The sequence below is a fragment of the Aythya marila genome, assembly GCF_965140915.1.
Source record: "Aythya marila genome assembly, chromosome: 10".
Classification (NCBI taxonomy): domain Eukaryota; kingdom Metazoa; phylum Chordata; class Aves; order Anseriformes; family Anatidae; genus Aythya; species Aythya marila.
The window spans coordinates 17,865,510-17,890,194 of record NC_139051.1 but is presented as its reverse complement, the minus strand read 5'-3'; the positions used below and the strand labels follow the sequence as shown (position 1 = coordinate 17,890,194).

General features: G+C 43.8%; 2 protein-coding genes across 5 annotated transcripts; both read right to left on the bottom strand.

The window, feature by feature from the left end:
- Positions 1 to 632: 632 nt before the first annotated feature.
- ISY1 (ISY1 splicing factor homolog) lies at positions 633 to 13,457 on the bottom strand. Its single transcript, XM_082768544.1, has 11 exons — positions 13,423 to 13,457; positions 13,305 to 13,327; positions 12,027 to 12,078; positions 10,580 to 10,645; positions 9,137 to 9,179; positions 8,897 to 9,009; positions 8,108 to 8,225; positions 7,114 to 7,236; positions 3,609 to 3,718; positions 2,152 to 2,238; positions 633 to 1,426 (listed from the first exon to the last, which is right to left on the bottom strand). Exons 1-11 carry the CDS (start codon positions 13,423 to 13,425, stop codon positions 1,319 to 1,321), a joined length of 846 nt encoding a protein of 281 aa, XP_082624670.1. The 5' UTR covers positions 13,426 to 13,457; the 3' UTR covers positions 633 to 1,318.
- A 1,762-nt stretch (positions 13,458 to 15,219) lies between these two features.
- On the bottom strand, positions 15,220 to 24,031 carry CNBP (CCHC-type zinc finger nucleic acid binding protein). Of its 4 annotated transcripts, none has more exons than XM_082768363.1 (5): positions 23,872 to 24,031; positions 17,436 to 17,555; positions 17,066 to 17,161; positions 16,679 to 16,877; positions 15,220 to 16,197 (listed from the first exon to the last, which is right to left on the bottom strand). In XM_082768363.1, exons 2-5 carry the CDS (start codon positions 17,536 to 17,538, stop codon positions 16,080 to 16,082), a joined length of 516 nt encoding a protein of 171 aa, XP_082624489.1. In that variant the 5' UTR covers positions 17,539 to 17,555; positions 23,872 to 24,031; the 3' UTR covers positions 15,220 to 16,079. The 4 variants fall into 4 exon arrangements, with proteins under 4 accessions (XP_082624489.1, XP_082624488.1, XP_082624491.1 ...); XM_082768362.1 differs by having other exon boundaries at positions 16,679 to 16,881; positions 17,067 to 17,161; XM_082768365.1 differs by having other exon boundaries at positions 17,066 to 17,158.
- Between the last annotated feature and the right edge of the window lie 654 nt (positions 24,032 to 24,685).

Sequence of the window (24,685 nt, the reverse complement as noted above, 5' to 3'; positions counted from 1 at the left end):
ATCTCTTCCATAGGTGAAGTACACTACTCTGATCCAGTCCTGCCTGTCCATAAACCTCCAACATGAAAGAAGCCTGTTCTTCCATTCTTGGTGGTCAGGCATTTCAGGGAAGGAACTCCAGGAAAGTGTTATCTTTTACAGCAATACAAATAACCTGTGGATAAAGTACATTAGCTTTTCTAAAAGCAAGACTAGAAAACACTTATGAGGCAGCAGCAAAAAGTCAAAACAGCTTCAGAAAGATGCTTGCAACTCAGAGAACACAAAATTGAGTCAGAAACAGACTAGTATGCTGTTACATTACAATATAGAGCTGAATATTAAAAGCATCTAGAAACTCTGTAGTCTCTGATGTGGTTAGTTGTTTATAGTGTATTCCTTAGATAGCACTTCTACCCCATGGCTACAGAAGTCCAATTTAAAGTTTCACTCAGACTTGTGTAACAGCGTTACTCACTCAGACCCTAAACAAGCCCTCTGCTGTGATCTGCCTCTTTTCACATAAGCCATGAGCAGGAGGGGATGCCCAACTTCAAATCCTTGTGTGGATGATTGTTTATGACCCTATTCTTTGGCTTGGATTAGGGTAAAGAGCACAATCCTTTGAACTAGAATGAAACAAGACATTAGCGTGTATAAAATTTAATAAAAATATTTGAACAAGGTATTGCAAAAATGAAAGTATTTACAATAGCTGCTAGAATATCCAGCATTTGAACAGTTCATACACACGGCTCCAAACCATAAAAACAGTAACAGCTTTTGGACGATACTGCATGTGTTATATAAAGAAGTAAATCAACTTCAATATCATTCAGGATCTGCCATCAAGCTCTCTCTGAGCAGGTTCTGAGCTATTCTCGTAAACTAACCAGGCACAACAGAATAAGTTACTTCTGGACTCAGGTCAGATAAACTTAACATGAGAAATATGTTCACATACAGTATGGATACAGGAGACAGACCGGCAGTAACATCAGTTAGATTTCTCTAGCAATGTAAGGTGTCACCTGGTTTGCTGGTTTACCTGTAAGATGTGCTGCTGCACAGTGTTTCACAAAGTGAAATGACTGAAGACTGTTACTGGAGATGTAGAAACCATGCTAATCTAGGCTTGATCTTTCACAGCACCAAAGTGCAAGTCATCTTAGCAGATTGACCAAAAGAGCGTTTTTCCTTTTGTAGAGCACACTAACGTGATCACAACTTACTCTTAACATTCACAGGGACTTTTAGAGCTAAAAGTGACTGCTGTCAGAATACATCCAACTGGTGCTTTAGGATGGATTATATAAAACCAGGACGTACTCATGCAGCATTATAATCCTAAAAGTCTTTTTGCTTCTTCACTCTGTGCCATGAGAGTTTCACTAGCATACTTCTGAAGAAGCTCCATCTTCTTTCGCCGTACAAGAGCTTCCTCAATCTGAAAGTATAAAAGTAAGACATTCAGCTTAGTTGAGATGCTGAAACTCAGAATAGCCAGCTAGCAAAACAGGAGGAAGAAATGAACAGTGAAAGTTAAGAGGCTTTATACTGGTATGAAATGAGTGGAATAGAGGGAAGGGATACCATCAAGGGCCCTTGACAGGCTTGAGAGGTGGGCCCATACAAACATCATGAAATTCAACAAGGCCAAGCACGAGGTCCTGCATCTGGGTGGGGGCAATCCTAAGCACAAATATGGACTGGGCGGAGAATGGATTGAGCAGCCCTGTGGGGAAGGACTTGGGGGTACTGGTGGACAAAAAAAAAATGAACATAATCGAGAAAATTGTGCTTGTAACCCAGAAAGCCAGACATATCCTGGCCTGCATCAGAAGAAAGGTAGCTGGCAGGTCAAGGGAGGTGATTCTCCCCCCTCTTCAGCTCTCATGAGACCCACCTGGAGCACTGCATCCAGATCTGGGGCCCCCAGAATTCTGTGATTCTGTGGTAACACCACAACATATTCCAAGTTATGCAATACTTATCAAGGTTTAGGAAATTCTCAGATGAAGAGGAGTATAGCAATGGCACAATAGTTGTGGGCAGTTCCACAGCATTTGCAAGAGGATTAAACAGTCACAGGGTAAAATCACTGAAGGAACAAATTATATATCTTGCAATAGCAAGAGCACGTGTCTGCAATTCAGTTTCCTGATGTCTTACCTCCTGCTGAGTTGGCACTGGGACATGTGCAATAAATTTCTGTTGGCCTTCTTCACCATCTTTTTCCTTGCCACCTTCCTCATCAGACTAAAAAAAACAAACAAAAATAAAATGACATCAAGTTTACTTTCTGAAGGAGTCAAACACAAATCTGCCAGAAGGAACCAGTGAGAAAATAAATGAGGATACAAAAATGCAGGAAGTAGGTGAAAAGGACCAAACAACAACAGAATATGACAAGCATTACATTCAGATCCTACGGTCTTTGACATTTTCAGAATTGTTGCTTTTCTTCTTCACATGGCTTTTCCTCTGTTGTGGAAATAATATGAACATAAGGCCGCAACCTCTACTTTCCTATGGAACTCTGGCTGCAATAGCAAAGCTATAAACAAAAGAGGAGCTAGCCAATCAAAAAGAAAGCAAGTGCCTTAAAAAATATAAAATATATGCACCATTTCCCTGTATAGCTCTATGCTGCCTCTTTCTCATGCCTAAGAAATGGGCTTATGAATCACAAAATAACACAAAGATACAGAAGCAATAACCAGTTTTAACTTACGGACTACCTCCTTTTCATTCTAGTAATAAACCCTCTTAGGTATGGACTGAGAAATAAGAAGTGGCTTTCAGTATCCCTTTTACAGATCTCAGAGCACACTGGGAATATCCTTCATTTCCCTTACTGCCTCTGGGTGCAGGAAGAAGAAAGCAGAAAGTAACAGCGATGACTGCAGCATCAGCAAAACCTTGTATTAAAATTCACTTGTGAACAAACCCCTGAACATTAAATGGCTTTGCTGCAAATTGATGGCCTGAAATTTACTATACAAAAAAAAACCATATTTGTATTATTACAAATTGTGCCAGGGGAGGTTCAGGGTGGATATTAGGAAAACTTGCTTCACTGACAGAGCCGAGGCACTGGAACAGGCTGCCCAGGGAAGTGGCTGAGTCACCAGCCCTGGAGGTATTTGAAAGATGTGTAGATGTGGTGCTCAGAGACATCGTTTTGTGGTAGCCTTGGCAGTGCTAGGTTAAGGGCTGGCCTTATCTCAGAGGTCTTTTCCAACCTAAATGATTCTACGATTCTATTACTGAAGTAAGATCATACTTAGAAGTGTGACTCAGCAGTGCTGGTAACACACAACTGTACAGTCCCAGCAGTCCAGGCAATGACAGTTAATCACAAGGTCTCAGCCAACCGTTAGTTGTTTCTCTCTAGCAAAATGCCTTTCCTATCTGCCAGCTTTCATCATTTTGTAAACTCAGACCAAACATACTTATCTACTATTTTTTTTTTAAAAAAAAAAACTAAACAGGGACAACTGAATAGGAATTTAGGCAGAAAGAAGGGCAGAACTCAGCAGCAGAGAAGTTCTCAGCAAAATCTCTCTTCTTCCATAAGGCAGCACAGAAAATACATGAAATGTAACATCACCTTAACCATCACATACCTCATCTTCATTAACAGCATAGATATTTTCTTCCTCCTCCTCCTCCTCATCACCTCTTGCAAGTCGTGCCTCTCTCTCCATTTTCCATTTTTCCACTGCTTCTGCTATAACTGTTCAGCAAAGGAAAAGAGCAAGTGTATGTGAGAGCATTTAAAGCAGCATGGTCCAGCAGTAGCCCCAATTTCCTCAACAGCAGTCCTGCAACAATGGAAGCTAGAGTTCCTTCAATTTGTCTCCAATTTCCAAAGCTTTTTTTTCAAAGACTTAAACTTCTCAGTTAAATCCTCTACATCTGTAATATGCACTTACTGTAGAACTTTGATGTCAATGCTGTCTGTGCAAAATCCCATGTTAGTAAGTAGCACACTGTCACTGTACTCACTGGGGTACATTTTAGATTCTGAGTGTCATGAATAAACACCAAGTGACCCTGTTAACACAGAAACAAGGAGCCACATGACCAGGATAGGTGACTTCAGCTTTCTAGCATGTCGGCAGCTACAGGAATCCTGGTCGCCATGTACATGTAGTTCGTTAAATATGACTACACTCCACGGAATGACCACCCACACAAGTACTTTTCATCTCAGGGTGCATTTCTTGCTTATTTTGTAGCATGCTCCCAATTCTGTAACTGCCTGCTAGCTAGGACTGTTTAGGCTGTCCTATCTTCATTATGCAACTGAGAGCGACTACGAGCTCTGACACAAGTTTTAAGAAGCTTCATCAGTGACAACTTAAGTGCCTAAAAATTGCAGCAAAGTGCAAAACTAATGCAACTAAGCAGTAGAAATGCCTACAACTATACAATTCAACAGTCATTCCCCTTGGCTCCCAAAGTGAACATTAAAATGGTCTCCCTAAGAAAGCAAGATCTAACCAGCGGCACATGGCTGTGTTTTGTGTGGTTTCTTAACGTAAAAGCTACACAAATTACGTTTTTTTTCAATACTTCGTTTTACAACAATTTAACTCTTCTGATCACATGGTGAAAGTCACAAGAACCTAGATAACAAGTGACCCAAAGGGAACCCTAGATATCTTGTACTAACGATACTGGGGAAAAAAAAAAAAAAAAAGACACTCCTTGCAATGCACACTGAAAGACAAATTCAGGGTTACGCTGGCCACATTAACTCGAACCAAAGCTCTTTTATGCATTTCCCCCTGACCCATTTGCTTCATTTCCATGTATTGGTTCTGCTAGCATCTCTACCTCTACCCTTATTATTTCAAGTAGCACAATCACCAAAGATGGTAATCTTCTTCAGCAACCAGATGAGTGCAAACAGGCTACCTCTCCTGCCTGCAGTTAGCAGGATGTGTGAGACAAACACTGAGCGAGACACCTTTCTGGCAATGCACACAACTTCCCTTCCTATGGTAGCGACTGTCTGTCCGCCAGCTACTGCTCACCTGGGTTAAAGCTCCAAGCTACACTGCAGGACACAGGTAAGTGCAGTATGTCCTTTTTTTCCTCCTTCCTCCCTGTCCTGTAACCTAGCCAGTAAGTCACGAGGCTCTAAGACGCCACAATAGTGTGAAGATCTCATCATTGAGGAGGGGTAAATGTAACAAGCAGATGACCATTATCAAGAGCCACTAGGTATTAAAAACAGTTACAAGCTCAACCTACTTAACTCCAGTCTTATTTAAACTTTTTTTCCTAATTCTGAAGAGATAGTCATATACTAAAAGGAGCACTAGGAAATGGCAAAACTATTCAAGAAAAAAAAAAATGATCTCATTTGCTGTGTTCTGTGGAGGAACCTGCCAGGACTGTTTTGTATGGAGCAATGAGGATCTGCCTCCAGCTGAAGCATCAATAGAAGGTATTATAAAACAAACATACAAAGCAAATAGTAACGAATTCCCAGGATCAATGAGTGTTCACCAGAAATGCTAAAACAACTGTTTACAGAACAGCTAAGCTCTCGAAGGTGTATGGTTTCTTGCTTAAAACTACACAAATACCAGATGGCAGAAACAGTGCTGGATTTTGAAGAGGGTTCAAAGAACTCAACTCATAATTCTGATGTCTTCTCTGGGCAAGTCAGTAGGAACAAAGCTGGAGAATAAGGTGACAGATATAAATAAGTATCACCTACTGCGAAAGTGTTCGTTTCAAAGGGGAATTTTACTTATCAACAATATGAAACCACTAACAGTTGTAAAGATGAAAGACAACTCTGAAGTGCCTCTCACTCCACCCTCCAGAAATGCTTTACACAAATGTGATTTAAGTACCTATGTGCCAGCTATGCACAAGTTATCCAGGGGAAAAAATAATAATTTCAGAGTTCATTATCTCTCCTGCTTGATCTAATTTAATGTTCAGAAAGACACTGAATCACCTACAAAACCTAATTCAACATGCAGCCAAATCCAGACAGACTGTTAGGAACTACTTAGAGTGGACAGTGACAATCAGTGATAAAATGTAATTGTCACCATAAAGAAAGAATTCGTGGTGGACTTGAATCTTAAATGCTATGTGTAGCTCTGGTCACCTCCACTCCATGTTTCAAGGAACAGCATAATTGGAAAAGGTTTATGAGAAGAGTGACAAAGATGATCAAAAATATGAAACCATTTCCATACAGAGAAAAGGATGTGTACTTTGGAGTAGAACTTTTCATGCCTGCACAAGAAACTGGGGTATGAGATATTAAAATTAATTTTAGTAGCCTGAAGAGGAACTCTGTTTTCTCTTCAGAGTATCAAGGGAGCATCAGTTCACCTTAACTTGAGATTTAAACCAAATCAAAGGCAGCTACGCTTCAGAAGGCCATTCATCTGACAAGCTCCTAGCAGCCATTGTATCTAGGGGAAAGGATTACAGACAAACGCCACCAGGGAAAAAAACACACCTGCAATTAAATACAAAATAACTACTCTGGTAATAACTACTCTCTTCTCTCTCAAGGCAGAGAAGCTCATCCACTAATATTTCCAGATGCTATCATATGTGCTGGGTCTGGGCAAAAGTGAAGTATTTCAAAGAAAAGACAGGAATGTGTGCAAGCTGGAAGTTGGAGAAATGACTTCCTTGGTCCTTCTGTCTTCCCCAGTAAGACCAGGCAAGACTGTTGCTTTGTTACAGAACACTATAGTGGGGAAAAAAGTGCATAAGTGCATGTTATTCAAAAGGTGGTTGGGTCTTGACTGACAGTATGGGACATGAGAAGTGTCTTTTTTTTTTTTTTTTTTTTTAAATAAAAAGTAAGAACTCTCAACTTTTTTTTTTTTTTACTGCCTATTCTGGAACTGTGGGTCTCCACTTGAATTAAGTCTCTCCAAGAAAGAGGGTGCTAGATACAGAATGAGATTTTCTAGAAAACACAGCCATGAAGTAGTACACACATAAAAGCAAACATTTTTGTTATTACTTCAAAAAGAGGTAGAGTGGCTTCTCTCTACATTAAAGGTTACCAGAACATTCTGATGTCTACATATCTAAGAAAAACTAGATAACTACTCACAGAGGTTTTTGAATCTTGCATACCTTTCTTTTCGTGTTCTTGTTCCAGTGGCTCCAGAATACCGTCATCTTCATCTCTGTAGCCATAGTATTCAGCATCAATGGATTTCATAAGCTCAGCTCGAGTTTTTCGGGGTGGCGGAAGGGCTTGAAAAATACATGTCTGTCATTCAAAAAGTCAACCTTGATAGCTTGCAGTGTATTCCTGACCCCCACCAACTTTGCAGCAACTATAACTACCACAATAATCTAACTATCACTGGATGATCTGAACTGTTGGCAGTATCAGTACTGGTATTTTACTCTGGCCTGCACAATCCTGATGCTTCCTGTCACGTAGCTGCCACCATCTAGCAACTCTACACTCTGTCATGCATTTTTCTCCATGTACTGGGGTCTCAGTATTGAGCAAGACTATATGAAAGAAACTAGAGAACTGGCCCAGGCTCCTGCAGATCAGGTACCTCCCATAATTCCTGAGACAGCAAACAAGACAGAGCTGATTCAGCAGGCTTGCCTCATTTTCAAGTTCAAGTAATTCTCATTCTATGACAAGCCAATACACAGTTTTATCTACTTACAGCTAGATTTTCCTATTATGACAGCTGATTCCTGCATCTAAAATTATGTTCAATTTTTTATTCATTTTTTTAATTCTGAACTCAGAGTATTAATTTCTATAGCTTACCATTAAAGTCAACCTGCTATGCTGGAAGGTTTCTACAGATTATTAATACTTACTATTTTGAACTCACAGTAGAAAACAGTTCATTCTTTTCTACACCTCTTTTATTAAGCTGTGAAGAGTCAAAGGTGCTCTTTGTCCAAAGAAATAGCATTTAATTAATTTCTTGAGTTCAGTGCTTCATGTAGCTGATCTAAGACACAGGCCAGGATATGTAGTTACTAGGATTCCCTACGTACTATAGTAAAGAGTCTAGTAAAATTTACTGTCTAATCTGAGTGGTATCTCAATACTACTACGTAGATTTGTATCTAGGAAGAGTTATTTACTTACGCTCCTTTTCAAAAAGCTCTCTAACTCCTGGTAAATCCTTTGCAGCTCCAAAGTATTTGTAACCTCTGTTTCCTGGAACTTCTTTCCCTTCATGATCTAACATTTTTGGTCCAATCCTCTGAAAAATAAACAGACAGTTGCTTTATGTTTTATTCCTTAATAAAAAGAGGCATCTTAATAGGTTAAAAGATTGAGAAAGGAGATAAGCTGTACCAGTTCAAAAAACCGTACAAATAAAATGCCCTCATATCTCATCTTTATACAGTCTCTACTTTACTAGAAATCACAGTTAAAACAACAATGAAAACAATAAAGTACCCACACCTGATTCACTTTGACAGAATATGTAAAGCCTTCTTATTGTCTGTACTATCATGTTCAGGTATCCTGTAAATAAGCACTACTACATCTGACAATAAACACACTTCTGATATTTTGGCAAACGAGAACTAGTCTCCTTTCATTTTCAGCAGTAACTAGGTGACCCATGTAGAAACTTTTCTACAGGCTGATACGGTATGGAATCAAATAAAAGCTTACCAGTGGATAAAACCAGAACACTAATGTACACTTTTAACAGGAAGGTAAGACCCCTCAAGCCAGCACTCCAAATGAAAAGTCAAATTTGCTCATCATGGAAACAAATGTTAGATCACAATGGAAGAAATATTTAGGGATCAAATTAAATTAATTAATAAATTATAAATATAAATTAAATAGGGATTTTTCTCATTATTCACTCCAGTTGTGAGCAGAACCACCATGTAGCACAAAACAATCTGTACTTACAGCATAGTCAGGACCTCCTAGCTCCCTTATTCTGACTTCCCAGTGTCCTTTTTCCCTCAGAAGTTTGTTTATTTCATCGTTCAGGTCCCGAATTCTGAACTCGCCCAATCCAGCTGTTAAAGGGAAACGAAACAAGAAATGAAGCAACTTAACAGAGGCGTATTGCTCACGTGGAATACTGTCATCTCCTGGTTGTGACCAGACATTCAAACAGATAAAATTTAATTAGAAAAATCTTACCGTTTTGAATCTGTGCCACTTTCTTGGAAATTTCACCAATGATCTAGTTAAATAAGAACACAGAAGTGAATTTCTCCATAAAAAAAAAAAAAAAAAAAGAACACCACGCACCCACAACCAACTAGAAAACCCAGAAAGGTCCTTCTTGAAGTTGTCTTTTTGATCCAGAAAGTGGATCTGAGACTACCAAATTCAAGTATCAACATAGATTTTATTTGGACTAACATAGTACCTCGGAGGCTTAAAATACATGCAATTATTTTACATCAGTTATCATAAACAAATTCCTAATAAGTATACCCAATAGCTTCACCTCTGACTTTTCAGGCAAAGAAGGGAAGAGAGGAACGTCCGACAGGCCAGCCCTATGATGTGCTGGCAGGCTCAGTGAACGCTGTTTACCTTTGCTTTAGCAAGCCTTTCAGTGCCATTTCAATACCAACACTGGCTGGACAAGCCAGAGTCAAAAGGTTGTGACACACAGGACGAAATTCAGCTAGCAGATAACTACTAGCGACACCCCTCCAGGGTCAGCATCATTTAAAGTTTCTAACAGCCTGGATGCACTCTTGGAAAGGTCACAATGAGACCAGATGGAGGGAGCAAAGGCTGCTGAGGGACTTGGATAGGTTAGAGAATGGGTCTACAGAGTTCCACAAAGTCCCTCAAAGAAAAAGGCCGAGCCTGCATCTGGGCGAGAATAAGCCCATTTAACAGTCCAGGCCAGCTGCCAAATGACCTGAAAGCAGCTTCTGAAGAATAAGCTGAACAAAAAGCTCAACAGGAGTCAATGGTACAACACTGCAGCACCAGCTAACCTCACACTGCACTGGGTTAGCAAGAATGTGGCCAGCACGTGAAGTGATTCTTCCCCTCTATTTGCCACTTGTGAGATCACACCTGGAGCACAACATCCACACGGTGAGGGCTGGAGCACATGACATGCAAGGAAAGGCTGAGAGAGAGACGGGTTTGGTCAACCCTAAAAAGAGAAGAAGAAGGGGGAACACCCTACTGCTGTCTTCTGGAGGGTATAGGGAAAACAAAGGCAGGCTGTTGGAGACGTGTGTGACCATAGGACAAGCAGTGACAAATTCAAATCAGACCAGGGAAATTCTGAGTACATCCACAGAAAAAAAAAAAAAGTTCATTAAAAGGGCTGTCAAACACTGGTACCCATACCTATGGTACCTATGGTGCCCACAGAAATGGAATCCCAATCCCATGAGATATTCAAAACCCAACTGGACACAGCCCTGGGCATTGCAATGTGGTTGTACCTTCACTGAACATGTGTGGTGAACTGTATGATATTCCTGTCTAAATTAAACCACAGTCAACTGTCAGTCTACTGAAGTCTGAAAAATTTAGCGTGCCTGTTTTAGACAGCCTGCTTACAGAAGTTCAACCTGCTACAGAGTTATAAAGATCTATTCACATTACCTGTCGCCTCCATTTCTCAGCTTTAGGCAATTCATTACACTCTGATGCAAGGAAAGGTCTTCGCTCCTGTTGGACAAAAAAAAAAACAAAACACACAATCTAGCATCAATATGGTCACAGCATTTCACGCAAACTTTGTTGCTTGACTAATCCTAAACTACGCTACCATTCTCCAATACCTTCTGCTCCCACCAATTTTTAATGAGTGGATAAAAAATGACTACTTACAGACCTGCCAAATTAAACTACCACAGAATACTCAAAACTACAGAATCCCACTTTATTCAAAACAAAACTTGTCACCTAATCCTTCATATCACTACACAGATGAACAATGTTTCATCTAGGACAGTTGCATTCATACAATTTTCCATATACTAGCATCTAAATAAAATCCACTGTTTTCCAAGCAGCTGTTAAGCTCGGGCCTTTCTTTCTGTTACAACTACCTAAACTCCATAACTTTTCTTCAGGATGTTTTTATTTTGTACTCTCCCAACTACTCTTAATTAAAAACACTTTTTTCCCCAACCTTCACAATTTCATCTTACCTCTAGCACCGCGTGCAATTATTTTGCCCCTTTCCCTATAGCACTTCCACAGGTCAACCCTTTTATATATACAGATATGTATCTCTGTTTATTTATATATAAATATATATATTTATATATATATAAAGTCTTCCTTCACAGAGCATACCAGAAACTGTCCCATCTTATGCGTAAAACATGACTCCCTACAGCGCGAACACCAGACACTTGAACTTCCAGAATTTCTTTGCCAGTTACCAAAGTTAAAAATTATAAGCCTGTCTAAAAGAAAATTGAGAACACTCTCATCCCTACATAAATATTCTTGCAATTTGAGTTGATTCAGTGAAAAACATACAGAAACATACAGAGAGTTGAAAATCATTCACTAAGGTTCTATGTGGGTTTAGGGCTGCTACTTCTTGCAATACAATATGCTTATATTTTTTAATGTCTAAAATGGGCTTACCAACTTTGTAAATCTGATGCCATTTCCAGCCCCCAGCCCTCCCTCCCCCCAAAGGCCCTGTAACAGCCAAGAGAACTACGATCAGATGCAGACATCATGTGTTGGTTTAATAACACACCACTGCAGTTATGTGCAAGCCTTGAGTTCAGAAGGATCCTGAAGACCCTCTGTTCCACGGTTATTACTTTGTTAGAACACTACCATAAGCAATTATTATTTACCAGTATTTTAAGCAGTTATTTAAGAAAATTCTGTTTATGATTTCTCTTTTGTGTCATTGTGAAATGCAGTCCCTACTTTAACTGCTTTCCAGATGACTAATGCCAAGCTCCCATACGATTCCTGAATGCAGTGCATGGTCTTTCTGGAAACCGTTACACGGGTCCGTACATGGCTTGCACTCCACCCTTCATCAGAGCTAACAAAGCTTTAGTTTTTTACATCATACCTTAACTTTTCCTTCCTCAAGCTGAGCTTGACGAAATCTTGCCAAGGCCGTCCTAAAAAAAAAAAAAAAAAAAAAAAAAGGAAGGAAGCAAATTTACTTCTATGTATCCACACCTCAACAGCCGTAAGTGTGGTGGTGTTTTTGTTTTGTTTTTTGTTTTGTTTGTTTGTTTGTTTGTTTTTTAATATTATAGACCTAATGAATGTTAAGAAAAGTTAATGTTTTCTCCATTCTGTAGAAAACGAAACACATTCATTGACCAGCTCTTCTACCAACTCCTCAGCGGTTAATTTCTTAGACAAACCCTGGCAAGCAGCTAATTAATTTTTCTATTTAACATATTCCAATGTGTTAGATATTAACAGCAAAAGGACTAGTTACAAACACAAGCATAAGATGTACTTATCTTAGCATCAAAAAGAAAAAAGAAAAAAAAAAATGAGGGCAGCAGTTTGCAATCAAGCTTATTAAAATGCCTAAAATAAGTCTCTTACAACTAAGCTGAGACTATACAGACCCCATTTTTTTCATGCATGGTTTTATTTATTTACAAGACATTCAATAGTTATGTTAAAAAGCACAAAACAACTGAGAGAGCACTTAACACCTTCTCCTTAGCTACATATCTGTGCTCTGCATGTAAGACAATTATCGAGGGCTCCATCTGCTGTTAAGGAGCAGAGAGGCATTTCCAGAACGAAATGCTGCACCGTCCAATTCAGCAGGCACTGGGTTGTATCACTGTATGAGAGCACCTCAGCAGGTACTACACAGCTGTAGTCCATTCAGTCTCTCTTTGAACTCCTATTAAAACTCAACAAATATTTTAGTAAAATGAATGCAAAGCGAATACATTAATGAGCTTCTAATTCAGTAGTTTTAAATGCACAGTCTGAAAACCTTCTTGAAAAGGTACTTTGGAAACACAATAGGAGAATTAAGATTTAAAGACTGATTTTGCTCAAGGCTCTCCCATGCAAAAATTATACCAAACCCCACGCTGCCAGACGCCTGTCTAGCCTGTCACCTCTGTCCCAAGAATGGAAACTGCCCCAAACCAGTGAACTGTCAGAACAAACTCCACGTTCATTATCCAGCCCCTGCTGCAGCTTCTGCACTGGACCCTCTTTGGGTTTCAGAGCGTCTCCCTTCGTCCTGTCACTGCACCCCCCGGCACGCAGCCCCTCCCCAGCCCCGCAGCCCCCTTCAGGCCGTCCCCTCAGCGAGCGGCCCGGCCCTGCGCAGGGCGGGGGCTTCGGAGCGGCGCGCTGCACTCACATGGCCTTCTCCGCGTTGCGAGCCTGAAAGAGAGAAAAAAAAAAGAGAAAAGAGGCGAGTGAGAGGCGGCGGCGCCCCGGGGAGCGGGGAGGGGAAGGGGCCGGGGCCCCGCGCTCACCATGGCGCCGCCGCTGCTCTCCCGCCGCCCGCTCCGCTCCGGAAGCAGCCGCTGCCCGCCCGGAAGCGGAACCGCGCCTCAGCGGGCCGGGCGGGGCCACGCGGCCCCGGGCTCTGCCGCGCTGCGCCTGCGCGCCACGGGCTGCGCCCCCCCCTCCCCGCCCAACCCAGTGTGAGGCGCTGAGGGAGCGCGGCGCTGCAGGCCCCGAGCCTCCCGGCGCCACATTGCGCGTTTCAAAACAGCGCGATTGCCGTACTGCTTTGCTCCCCCTGAAAACTGGGACCACGTTAAGGCTTAGTTAAACCGAGATTTAAGCAGCTGAGTGCTAAAGAAGCCGTAGCTGCAAGACCTTCACAAGTCACTGAATTGCACAGGAAGCACTGGCAGCCCTCACGCACACACAGACACGCCTGTGTTTATGTACATACGCATACAAAGCTACAGGCTAAGTCCCAGAGGCTTTCAGGCCTTTGTAATAATAAAACCCCAAAGCTCTGTGGCTGTAGGTGTGTGATGCTGTCACAGGACAAGCACTGTGCGCAGCTCAGGCGACCCCAAGGCAGCCTGCCTGCTCCAACCACGGAGTTTATAAGGGTTTGGGCAGGCTGAGGCTCAAAGTGCACTCATTCTTTATAGCAGCAATTAGAAGTAAAATGAAAACCGTGAGGCCAGAACACCTTCCCCATGCCTCAGTTTCACAAGAGGACAGGCTTTGCTCAGCACACAGCATGGCTGAGGGCAGCCCGCCAAGGCATGAGCAGCCTGCAGCAGCTCTCACCACATCATTTGGGCTTTGCACTCTCCAGAAATGCCCTCTGCATTTGTCAGACAGAAGCAAGTACTTGGATTTTGTACTGCTCCAAGTAGCAAGAGGATTCATTTTACATGCTTCCAAGTAGCTTTCACCAGCTTCCTTCCATCCCTCTCAGCAGTATTATCAGCGCAGCCTTTCTAAAATCCCACTCAGGATGTCAGTCAAGTGATCCGGGCTGTTTACATAGTGCTTAGTACTTTTATTAAAAATGTTTTTTCCCTGCTCTCCCTTTCTCCCCGAAACGCAGCTCAGACTTCTACAGGCTTTCAAATTTTCAGCCTGAGTTTGCTACTCAGGTGCCAGGTCCTGCACTTTGGCCACAACCACCCCATGCAGCACTACAGGCTCAGGGCAGTGGTTTGAAATCTGCACAGAGGAAAAGGACCTGGGGTTGCTGATTGATGCTCGCCTGAACATAAGCCAGCAGTATGCCCAGGTGGCCAAGGCCAACGGCATCCTGGCTTGTGTCAGGAGTAGTGCAGCCAGCAGGAACAGGGAGGTGATTGCCCCCCCGTGCTCTGCCCTGGTGAGGCCTGCTCATAGGTGGAGTATCGTTTTCAGTTTTGGGCCCCTCACTACAAGAAGGGCATCAAGGCCCACAATGGTGAAGGCTGAAATACTGCTAGCACATTAATAAGCTACTCCAGGTTGTATTTGAAATGTGCTGTACATCCAACAAGTGATGTGCCTTTGACAACTTCAAAGTGGAAGAAGTGCTTTATCAGCATCAGCTAAGATATGTAGCAAGCCCCCCATGAGAACAAACCATTCACATACACCAGAGGCAGATCAGCAATAGTCTGGAAGGCCTACATACTCAGTGTATGGACAGTCTGATGCTACAGGATGGAAACTTAACATAAGATAGAACAAAAGAGAAGTCCAAACTGAACTTTTTACACCTCCACATACCCCTTTTTAATATGTTATTTTGCACTGTGTACATGAAAACCAAAAATAAACAAAAGGAACTTTAGCCAAACTCCCCTTCCTCCTCCAGCTTTATTGATAGTTTAAAATTACATTTTCTATGTTCTAGGACTTCAATTGCTTTTACCATCTTACTTTAAAAACTGATTACAAGCAAATGAAACTCAGTTGTCTAAGTGATATAGTATACAAAAATAACATCTTGATTTCTGTGAAAATGCATTTATTTGCAACTCCTGAATAGCTCCAAATTGTATATGCTATGAGCACTGATGTCTGGGTTTCAGATTTACTTTGAAGTATTTATTCAAAAGCTTCCCATTACGTTCTGCATCTCCAACATGAACATTCATTGACTGAATTACTGTTATTTTAAGTTTATTCCTGATTTCTCTCTCTCTCTCATGGCCATTAACAGGCATGTGCATCTTGTTTATTTACTCCCACTCAGCTATATGCTCTAGGTAGGGCCTGATACAGATATTACTTGGTGTTAACAGCTACTGAGGTCAGACAATCCAAGGCCATTGTAATAAAATTAAAGTTATGAGGAAGTTTAAGACACTTCCAGAATTTCTTTCTTCCTGCATAGAATCGCTTCCATGTAACCCAGAGAGGGTTTGCTGGTCTGACTCAACTCTTCCCACTCATCAATCCCTATTCACCAGTGGCACGGAAAGGGGGTTCTTTAACAAAGCATTATACATAACACCTCTACCAAACTAAACATAAACATTTTTGTAGTTAAATGCAGAAAGTTGATTTTTCCACCCCTTTCCTCCTTTTACACGGCAAGTAAAGCTCACTGGCCTGGGAGTAGCCTCTATCTGCCAACCTTTGGCCAGTGAAGAGGATTCAGAGAAAAATAATACAACCATCAATCAGAAAAAGGAGGGGCGACAAAGGAAAATAATTAGGCTGTAGCTTCAATTGTGCATTCCCGTGCAAGGTGCCCTGACTCGCCGCAGCGATAGCAGTTGACTTCACTGGTCTTGCTGCAGTTGATGGCTACATGGCCAGTTTCACCACACCTGCAGACAAAAAAAAAGAATCAAAAGATTAAGATTTGATTCCAAACCACCCAGAGAAGTTACTGTTCTGCCAACCGTGCTGGCTACTTTGATTTCATGCAAGACTTGTTCTGTACTCAATTCTTCTGCTTCAGCGTTCTCATGTTCTTCCACGAGGTATGAACCAGGAACTGATCAACTTACACTGATCACTGTGTATGCCAAAACCACAGTGCAAACACAGATTTTACTTATTTTTAATTGCCAGACTTTCCTCATTCTAATGATTCTCCTGTTTAGCCTTGTATGAAGCTAACTGGCTTTAACTCAGATACAACGTGTTTTCCCTTCCTCCACAGAAGGGAATCTTGGAGGGGGTGAAAAATACTGCACTCATGAGCACACTGTAGCAGGTACAGGCACAAGCAACAGTTTGAAGCCAGCTTTTCAGACAGATTTAACAGCTGCTTCTCAACTTTTGAGTATTAGTAGATGCTCTTACCTATAGCATTTCACTTTGGTGCAGTCTTTTTGAATGTGTCCAAACTCTCCGCAAGAATAGCACTTCTGCTCATCTGCATGGTCACAGTCGCGAGCGAGATGGCCAGGTTTGCCACAGTTGTAGCAGCACTGCTCTCTCTCCCTCTTCGGCTCCTTGCAGTCCTTCGCAATGTGGCCACCTCTACCGCAGTTATAGCAGGCTTCCACAATAAGAAAAACATACCAAACAAGACTATAAAACCTTGGTAGACTGAGGTGTAGCATGCTTCTAATGAAGGACATTTACTCTGCTTCCAGCGAATTATGCAAGCAGTGAACAATAGCCTTCTCTTCAACCACAGACCTCTGTCCATGTAATTGAAGAGATAGAATATTTAGTGATACTTACCATCCTCCTGAAGATCACAGTCCTTGGCAAGATGGCCAGACTCACCACAGCGGTAACAGATGTCCGGCAGAGATGAAGACATGAACTGGAAGCCTGCTTGAAATGGGTAACAGGAGAAAAAAAGGCTTAAGAATATTCTTAACTTAATCCCTAAGAGTTAATCAAGGACACTGGCAGCTGAACTGACACATCCAGTTTAGTCTCAGGAGCCCTTGCATAATTCTTATGCAGACTTAAGAACCAGGGAAGTTTATCACCAATTTACGTCTCAGCTTTTGCTCACCTGAAGTCAGTTTGACATAGCACTGACAACAGACAGCTGGAGACATCTTACTGTATATTTAAGCAGAAAACCATGGCAATCACTTACCTCTGCCACGGCTTCTCATCCCACGGCCACGGCCAATCCCAGTTGGGCACTCCCGAGCCCAGTGGCCAGTACGCCCACACTTGAAGCACTCGTTGCTGCTCATGGCTGCAGATCACCTGCCTGAGGGGGAAAAAAATAAAATACATTTTTAGAACACTTTCCCTCCCCAGGCTCAGGTAAGAGACATACCCATGATCGTAACAGCCTTACTGTCACGCTCTCCTCCAGTAATACCTTCTTCTCATCACTCAGTTAAACTCAAAAGCCAGCTACTTATCTCCGTTTCTTCCTAGTCATTTCTTTCTGTTGGAGTACCTGGCATCTACTTTTCTTCACTAACCAAACTACATTCTAAAAGCTCCTTTTAAAAGCTAAAGAGTAGGCAATACTACAGCTAAAGCCCTGAAGAGTGAGTTAGCTTAGTATCTGTTAGTTCTTTTATGATATAAAGAGCAGTTATCTGACCTAAAGAATAGTCATTTCTCAGAGTTCACTTCAATATATTAACTTACATTTCAGGATACATATTTCACTCCTCAGTTTACATGGAAGAAAATGCTCAAGACATTTGGCTTCCCTAAAAGACATCAGAGACTTGCCAGATATCTAGAAGGCTAACTTGGAAAACATTCTTAGAATGCTAGGGAAACATCGGATAGGCATGCCTGTCCATGACAGTACAAACCACTTTTGCCCATATTGGGGAATGGAGGAAGGCGTCTCATTGATCGGGGAAGCCGGTCTGCCACAGACCACTGAAGCAGTGGCAAGGATGGGATAGGTTAAAGAGACTGCAGACACAGTACCTTAGCTTGCCTAAGGTATAAAGCAATTAGGCATGGCTTCTGGAACTATAAACAGCAGAGCAAGTTAAATATTTAAATTGGATATTGTTTAAAGTCTGCCTGAAGACAAGTTTAAAATGCCCTCGTTTATAAATACACATATTAAGCTGAATACTTCATATGCTCTCTCCCAATTCATTACACTTAACTCAACGGAAGCAGAATCATTAGCCCTATGTTTTGTTAGTGTACCTGATCCCCAGGCTGTTCTTCCTATAACCCTACAACATCATGGTATAGAATGCTTAAAAAAAGCAAAAACAAAAAAACACACAACTTTTAAAAGTTGCATACCAAAATAGTAAAGACTATTTTGTATGTTCCCATAGGGACACCTTCACATAAAAATATGAAACAATGGTAACAACCAGAACTGCTAGCCTATTCAAGCAGAACATCTGTCAAACATCTCAAATTACCAAGAATATGGATGAGTAGCATCTTGAAGGGAGTCACAAAAGAAGCAGTAATAACACCACAACCTCAAGAAGAACCAGAGTTAGCATCCTGACATTAAGAACTTAAATGGATATAGTATAAGCTTTAAAAAAGCTTTGTCACTTTTCCCTCAGAAGAGTTCCTTTCTCTCCAGCTGCCTTCTGCAGAGACCATCAATCCTCCCCACCACAATAAAAGCAGGAAAGTTTAAAGTACATGAGACGTGAAGCTTAATAGGCTACTTCTGTAATCCCACATCTACATTCCAACTGGATCAGATAATATTTGCTCTTAAAATGAAATTCTGCAATGAAAGGATGCGAGCAGATCTTCAACAGACATCAAGAACAAAACAACTTTCTATGAGCTCTTGATTTTATACATAACTCAGTCTTTTCACATGCTAGCAGGTATTTACTACTTCATCTGTGCTCAAAGTCTCTAACTTATTAGGACACCCAAGGGTGAAGAGCTGCCTACTATGGTAGCAGCAGCTGGTATCTGTGTGCTCTTGTTTCGGCCTGTTTTCATAGCAACCATGTTGACACAGCAGAAGAAAAACACTGGCAAAGCTGACTGCAGGAGCTGGTCTTGACACAATAGTTGATGCTGCTTTAAGTTTCCATGAGACAAGATGGGGTCTCCGGTTTATGTGTTGGGACATAGTCCCCACTCAACCTGCAACTCTTACAGGTCAGCACATTAAGGTGTTATTGAAGAGGCCTTGCACTGCTGTCCCAAGAGTGGAACAGTACAGCACCAGTTTCAGCTGCACTGAATACGTCTCTACAGATGTAAGTAACAGCTCCAGCATCACTGGAACCATGCACTAGGTAATCCTGTCACATCATGCTGTAATAAGTATCACCAGCAGTTACCTGTGTGCCTAACATAACCACCCAGGTTAACCTATGGTAAAAGACAAATGGTTTATTGGTGAACTAAACCTCCTTTAGATATGCACTGGAGAAGCTTTTATGCCTAGATGTACCAGCCAGCTACATCTGTCTGCCAGTCACTACCTGCACAAGGGACAAAGAGCACAACACTCACTGCCCCAGAGGAATTTGAAAACAAGTTTTACATCTGATCCAAAACTGTCTCCTATTTAAAGCCACTCCTTCAAGAAACAAAAAACTCAAGTTTCTCTTCCCCTAGTATTTCTCAAATTGGCCAAGTAGGATTATGCAAACTGAGTAAGAAATCCAGAGGACAATAAGCAACAGTTTCTGCACAACTTGAACAGAAGATTCACTTTGCAACCTTTATCTTCAGAGGCCCGCTTTTTCCCTGCACACAGACCTTTGAAGGCTACAGCTGTCATAAGCATAGGATCATAAAGCACAGCACTCCATCTCCAGGTATTTTAGGCATACAAAAGCACAAAACCGTTTGTCTGGACTTCTATTCACCAGTATTTTTACGTCTAGTATCTGTGTTCTTTGTGTAGAAGATCTGAAACTGAACGCAAGTTCACCAGCTGGAGGTGCAGTCAGCTGACACTAGTTTTATTTACCCTCCCATTCTAAGAAGCCTTATACAGGACAAAGTTCCTCAACAATGTAAACTGTTTAAAAAAAAAAAAAAGTAAGAGTTTAGTTTTCAGATTAAGCCAACACTTTTAATGAACAATATCCAGAAGAGGTTGGTTCCATACAGCGAGTCCTTAAATGGACGCCTTCCAAGCAGTTTGGACACCACTTTTCAGTTACTTAAAAGAAAAAAAAAAGACTAGTTTTAAATCCACTGAAGTTCAAGTTAGTCACTACTTCTTCACACTGGCATTACAGACAAGTTCTCAACAGTCCCTTTTATCTATCAAGGCCACCTTAAATAGGCCTTCTACGATAAGGCTGCTCGTTGAGGTTGTTTTCTCTCAGTCACATCTATCAATGATTTCCATAGCTCAAATGCATTACACAAACTAACTCCTCCCCTGCTGACATTCCAGAATTATTCTGCAAGACAGACCAGATGAGGCCGTGGCTCAGCATAAGATTCCAAAACTCTGAGAGAAACACAAATCTAGCTGCCTCAAATCACACCTTTCTGTGAAGGAGCGAAGGCAGACATTCACCAGAACTCCTTGTACAGGCCTCCTTAACTGGACTTTGAAGCCGAAATAAATCACTTTACAACTATTTACTAAATCATGTCTTCACACACATTCAGAAATACCCCAGTCTGTTTTAGTAGCCGATCCAGACCAGACGACGGAAAGAACTACCACTAATCTCCACTGCAATGCTGTTTTATTGCTTTTGCTTTAGGTGCCATCTAAAAAAAGAAGCCTGCTCTAACAGACAAAAGCAGAACTAACTTGGGCTCCTCACAGGAGGAACCTAAGCTATCCTCCAGAGTTTTAAAGAGAGGACAAATGAGTTCTTGGCAATTCACCAGCGCACAACACTCAATCCAGCTATCTGAAAGAAATCTGACTGCAACCTACAGAAGCAGGTAACGTGTCGAAGCTAGAATTTACTGAGCAACCCTGATCAATGCAACAGGTAGCAGAAGTTTCATCACAGGCAGCAGTTAAGTGTTTTTGCCAGAACCTGTGCTGCTCCCTGCTATGTCAATGGAGTTCTCATATATGGGAAACTGCTAGGTAGAAAGGATCAGAACCATAAAACTGATGTCTCCCACTCTAAACACGTTCTCTTTTGTCTTATTTAGGGAACCATCACTAATTTTATTTTAGATACATTTACTAAAAAAAACTGTCATCTTTACATGCACTTACGGTCACATTTTACAACCAGGAAGTCATGGACACCCAAGATCACAATACTGAGCAGGAGTTACTGTCTCCTGGAGACAAGTGAATGAGTGGTCCTGTCAGTACAAGCAGTGGATTATGTAGGGGACAGACTAAACCAGAGAGAAGAGGACAACTTTGGGAGCAACAGAAAATAGTTGCGAGGACATAACTCAGACACCTCTAGATACAAGCAGTTCTCTAGAATTTGACAGCTTGCTAATAGTTCAAGTCCAATGGAACAGTGGCAATTATATTTATTATACTTACCAAACGCTTCCTTTGATCTACAAGTATCACATCCAGTTGGTATTAATAGAACTTCACTCCTTCAAAGGAGGGACTAAAGAGAACCCACTGCTAAAACCAGCATGCTTATTTAAGAGCTCTTTGGCAAATCAGCTGCATCAAGGAGGCAAAGACTGAGAAGTCAGCCATTTCTATCCAGGCTGTTGGTGACCAACAAACAATACCAAGCCTGAATGCGACAAGTCAGCCCACAGCCAGGCTGAAGACAGCAAAAAACACACGCAAGAGCAGGCAGAGCTCTGCTTTTCCAAGAGATTAAGAAACAGAAAGGAGTACTGTCAGAAGTGTCAGCATTTTGTTTCAAAGGAGCAATCAAAATATTACTCATTTAAAAATAAATGCTACCCATAAAGAAGTTTATTTCCCAACAAGAATGTTTGGGAAGTCCAGAACTCAAGACACGTGACCGTGACTGCGTAGCGTACACAGAATTAGTGATGCTTCAGCCTCCAGCTTTTCTTCTCACAAGGAAAACATACATAATTAAGTATTTTGACCACCAGGTAAAAATACTTCAATTCCAGAAGAAAGCAGTTTGAGAAAGAAAACCTCCAGCAATTGAGAGCTGAGCCATCAAATCCAGATCTCCTCACTACATTCCACAGGCAAACTTGACTGCCTGATTTGAGAATTCTGGATATTAACTAAAATTCAAGAACTTGGACCCCTATTGTGAGGTCAGAAGCCAGGTCAGAAAGACATTAAGATTGAGGTATCTGAATCAACTTGTAGTTCTTGGATAGCTTTGTTGACTACAGATTGACAACAGAGCTACAAAACACTTCTTTTGATTAACTTTTGTTCTTTCTGCCTACCCATACTCGCTAGCACGCAGGCTGTGACAATCTACAGGCTATTTACCAAATCGGCACATTCCATTCTTCCCCTTTACATTCTTACTGCTATCTGGGCTGTTTTAAAGTTTTGAACTTCAGAATGCAGTATCAGCAACGTGCAAACTTCATGTAAAAGCTAGTCCAGACGTTAACTAAGTCATTTAAGGAAAAAGAAAAGGTAGATCAGCCCCGTAACTGGCAAGGTTCTCCTCCAACTCTAGAGAACTCGTTTAACTCTTTCCACTTCGGATGGGCACAGGATTGCTTCTCTAGGCCAGTCTGCGCTGAGGAAGAAAACACGGAGCAGGCAACCCTAAGGCTTCAGCCACGGGCTCTAATTAAGCGCTGCAACAGAAATAAAACGCGCTCTTAAAGTTAATAATTCCTCGTGACGACTCTGCATGCTGAATGAGTAACAGCGGTTACTCGAGAACTACGCCTGACGAGCACTCAAATCGAACGCAGCTCCACTACTCCGCGCCGCGGAGCTGCCGCGGGCCCTTTTTCCTATCCATTTATAGGCCCCGCTCGCGCTCGGGGCCGTGCCGGGGGGAGGCCAGCAGCCGCCGCGGCTCCTCGCCCCGAGCCGCCGCCGGGGCCCAGCACGTGGGCGGCCACGTGGTGCGCCCGGGCCCAGGCCCCGCCGACACCGCGCCGCCGGGGGCCCGCTGCCCCGGCCGGGCTCAGCTCGGGAGGGCGAGAAAAAAATAAGGAGAAAAGTTGAGAAAAGAGAGAGAAAGAGAGAGAGCTTTGAGTGCAGCCGCTTCCCAGCACCCCCCCCCAACTCTCTCCGCACCGTTCCTCTCCCCCCCCCTCCCCCCCCCGGGGTGAGGTCTCCCCGCGGCCCGTTCCCCCCGCTCCCGCTCCCTTCCCTCCCGTCCCCCCCCTCCCCTCCGCTCCCCTCTTTTCCTCCCCCGGCCCTCCCAGCGCCCCCCCGGCCCCCGTTCTCCCTGCGGCCCGGCCGGGGCACACGGCTGCCGTAGGACCTCGGCCCAGAGGTGCGGCCCAGGCCGCCCCGCGCCCAGCCCTTGGCCCGGCCCCGCTCCCCGAGCGGCCCCGACCCGCACAGACCCGCACCAGCCCCCACAGACCCCCCCCTTTACCCCCTTCCCTTCCCCCCCCGCCCCGCCGCCCAGGCCCGGCCCGGCCCCGCTTTCCCGCGCTAGGCCCGAGTGCGCCAGCGCCGCCATCCCCTCGCCCTCCGCCGCCATCCCCCGCTCCCGGGGCCTCCCCCCCGGCCCGGCCGTTACCCGCGGGCTGCCGGGCGCGCTGCGGCGGCGGCTGGCGGCGGACGGAGGGCGCCGAGGGAAGGCGCCGAGGAGAGGCCGCGCTGCTCTGCCCGCCCGCTCCGCTCCCTTCTGGCTGCGCCACACGCGGCTTGCACACGGCCCCGCGCGCTCCCCCCGCCCCTCCCTACTACTCTGCGCACGGCCCGGCGGAGCCCCCCTCTCCGCCAATGGGCGCGGCCCGCTTCCCCCCCCCAGCGGCCAATCGGCGTCGCGAGCGCGGGCGCCCAATCGGCGCGGGCGGAAGGGGGGAGGGGCCCGCCTCCCGTGACGCGCTCCGTGTGGGGGGGAGGGGGGCAGGCGGCCCCTGGCGGGGCGCTGCGGCACAGCGGGGCCCGCCCCGCCTCGCACCCCGCGGCCCCGCGCCCCTCAGCGCCCCGCGGCCGCCGAGCTGACCGTCCCCGCCGCCTCCTCCTCAGCCCCGCTCTTCCCGGCCCCTTTGGAGCTTCCCCGCGCCCCCCGGCGGCCTCCCCGCCGCTCCCCGCACGGTTTCCGTCCCTGCCCGGGCAGCCCCGAGCGCCGGGCGCGAGGCGGGAGGCGCCGCCCGGCAGAGGCGGCCATCTTGGCGGGGCTGCGGGGCTGGCGGCAGCGCGAGGAAATGGAGGACGCGGCGCCCGGACACGGCGGGCTCGGGGGGGGGCGGCCTGGACGGGGAGCCTCCAGCCCCGTCCGTTAACAGCCGCTGTTGTTTTCTAACGCATTACAACAACAACAAAAGTTTTTGTTTTGTTTTGTTTTGGATGAATCATCGAATCAATAAACGATCTAAAATCTCTCT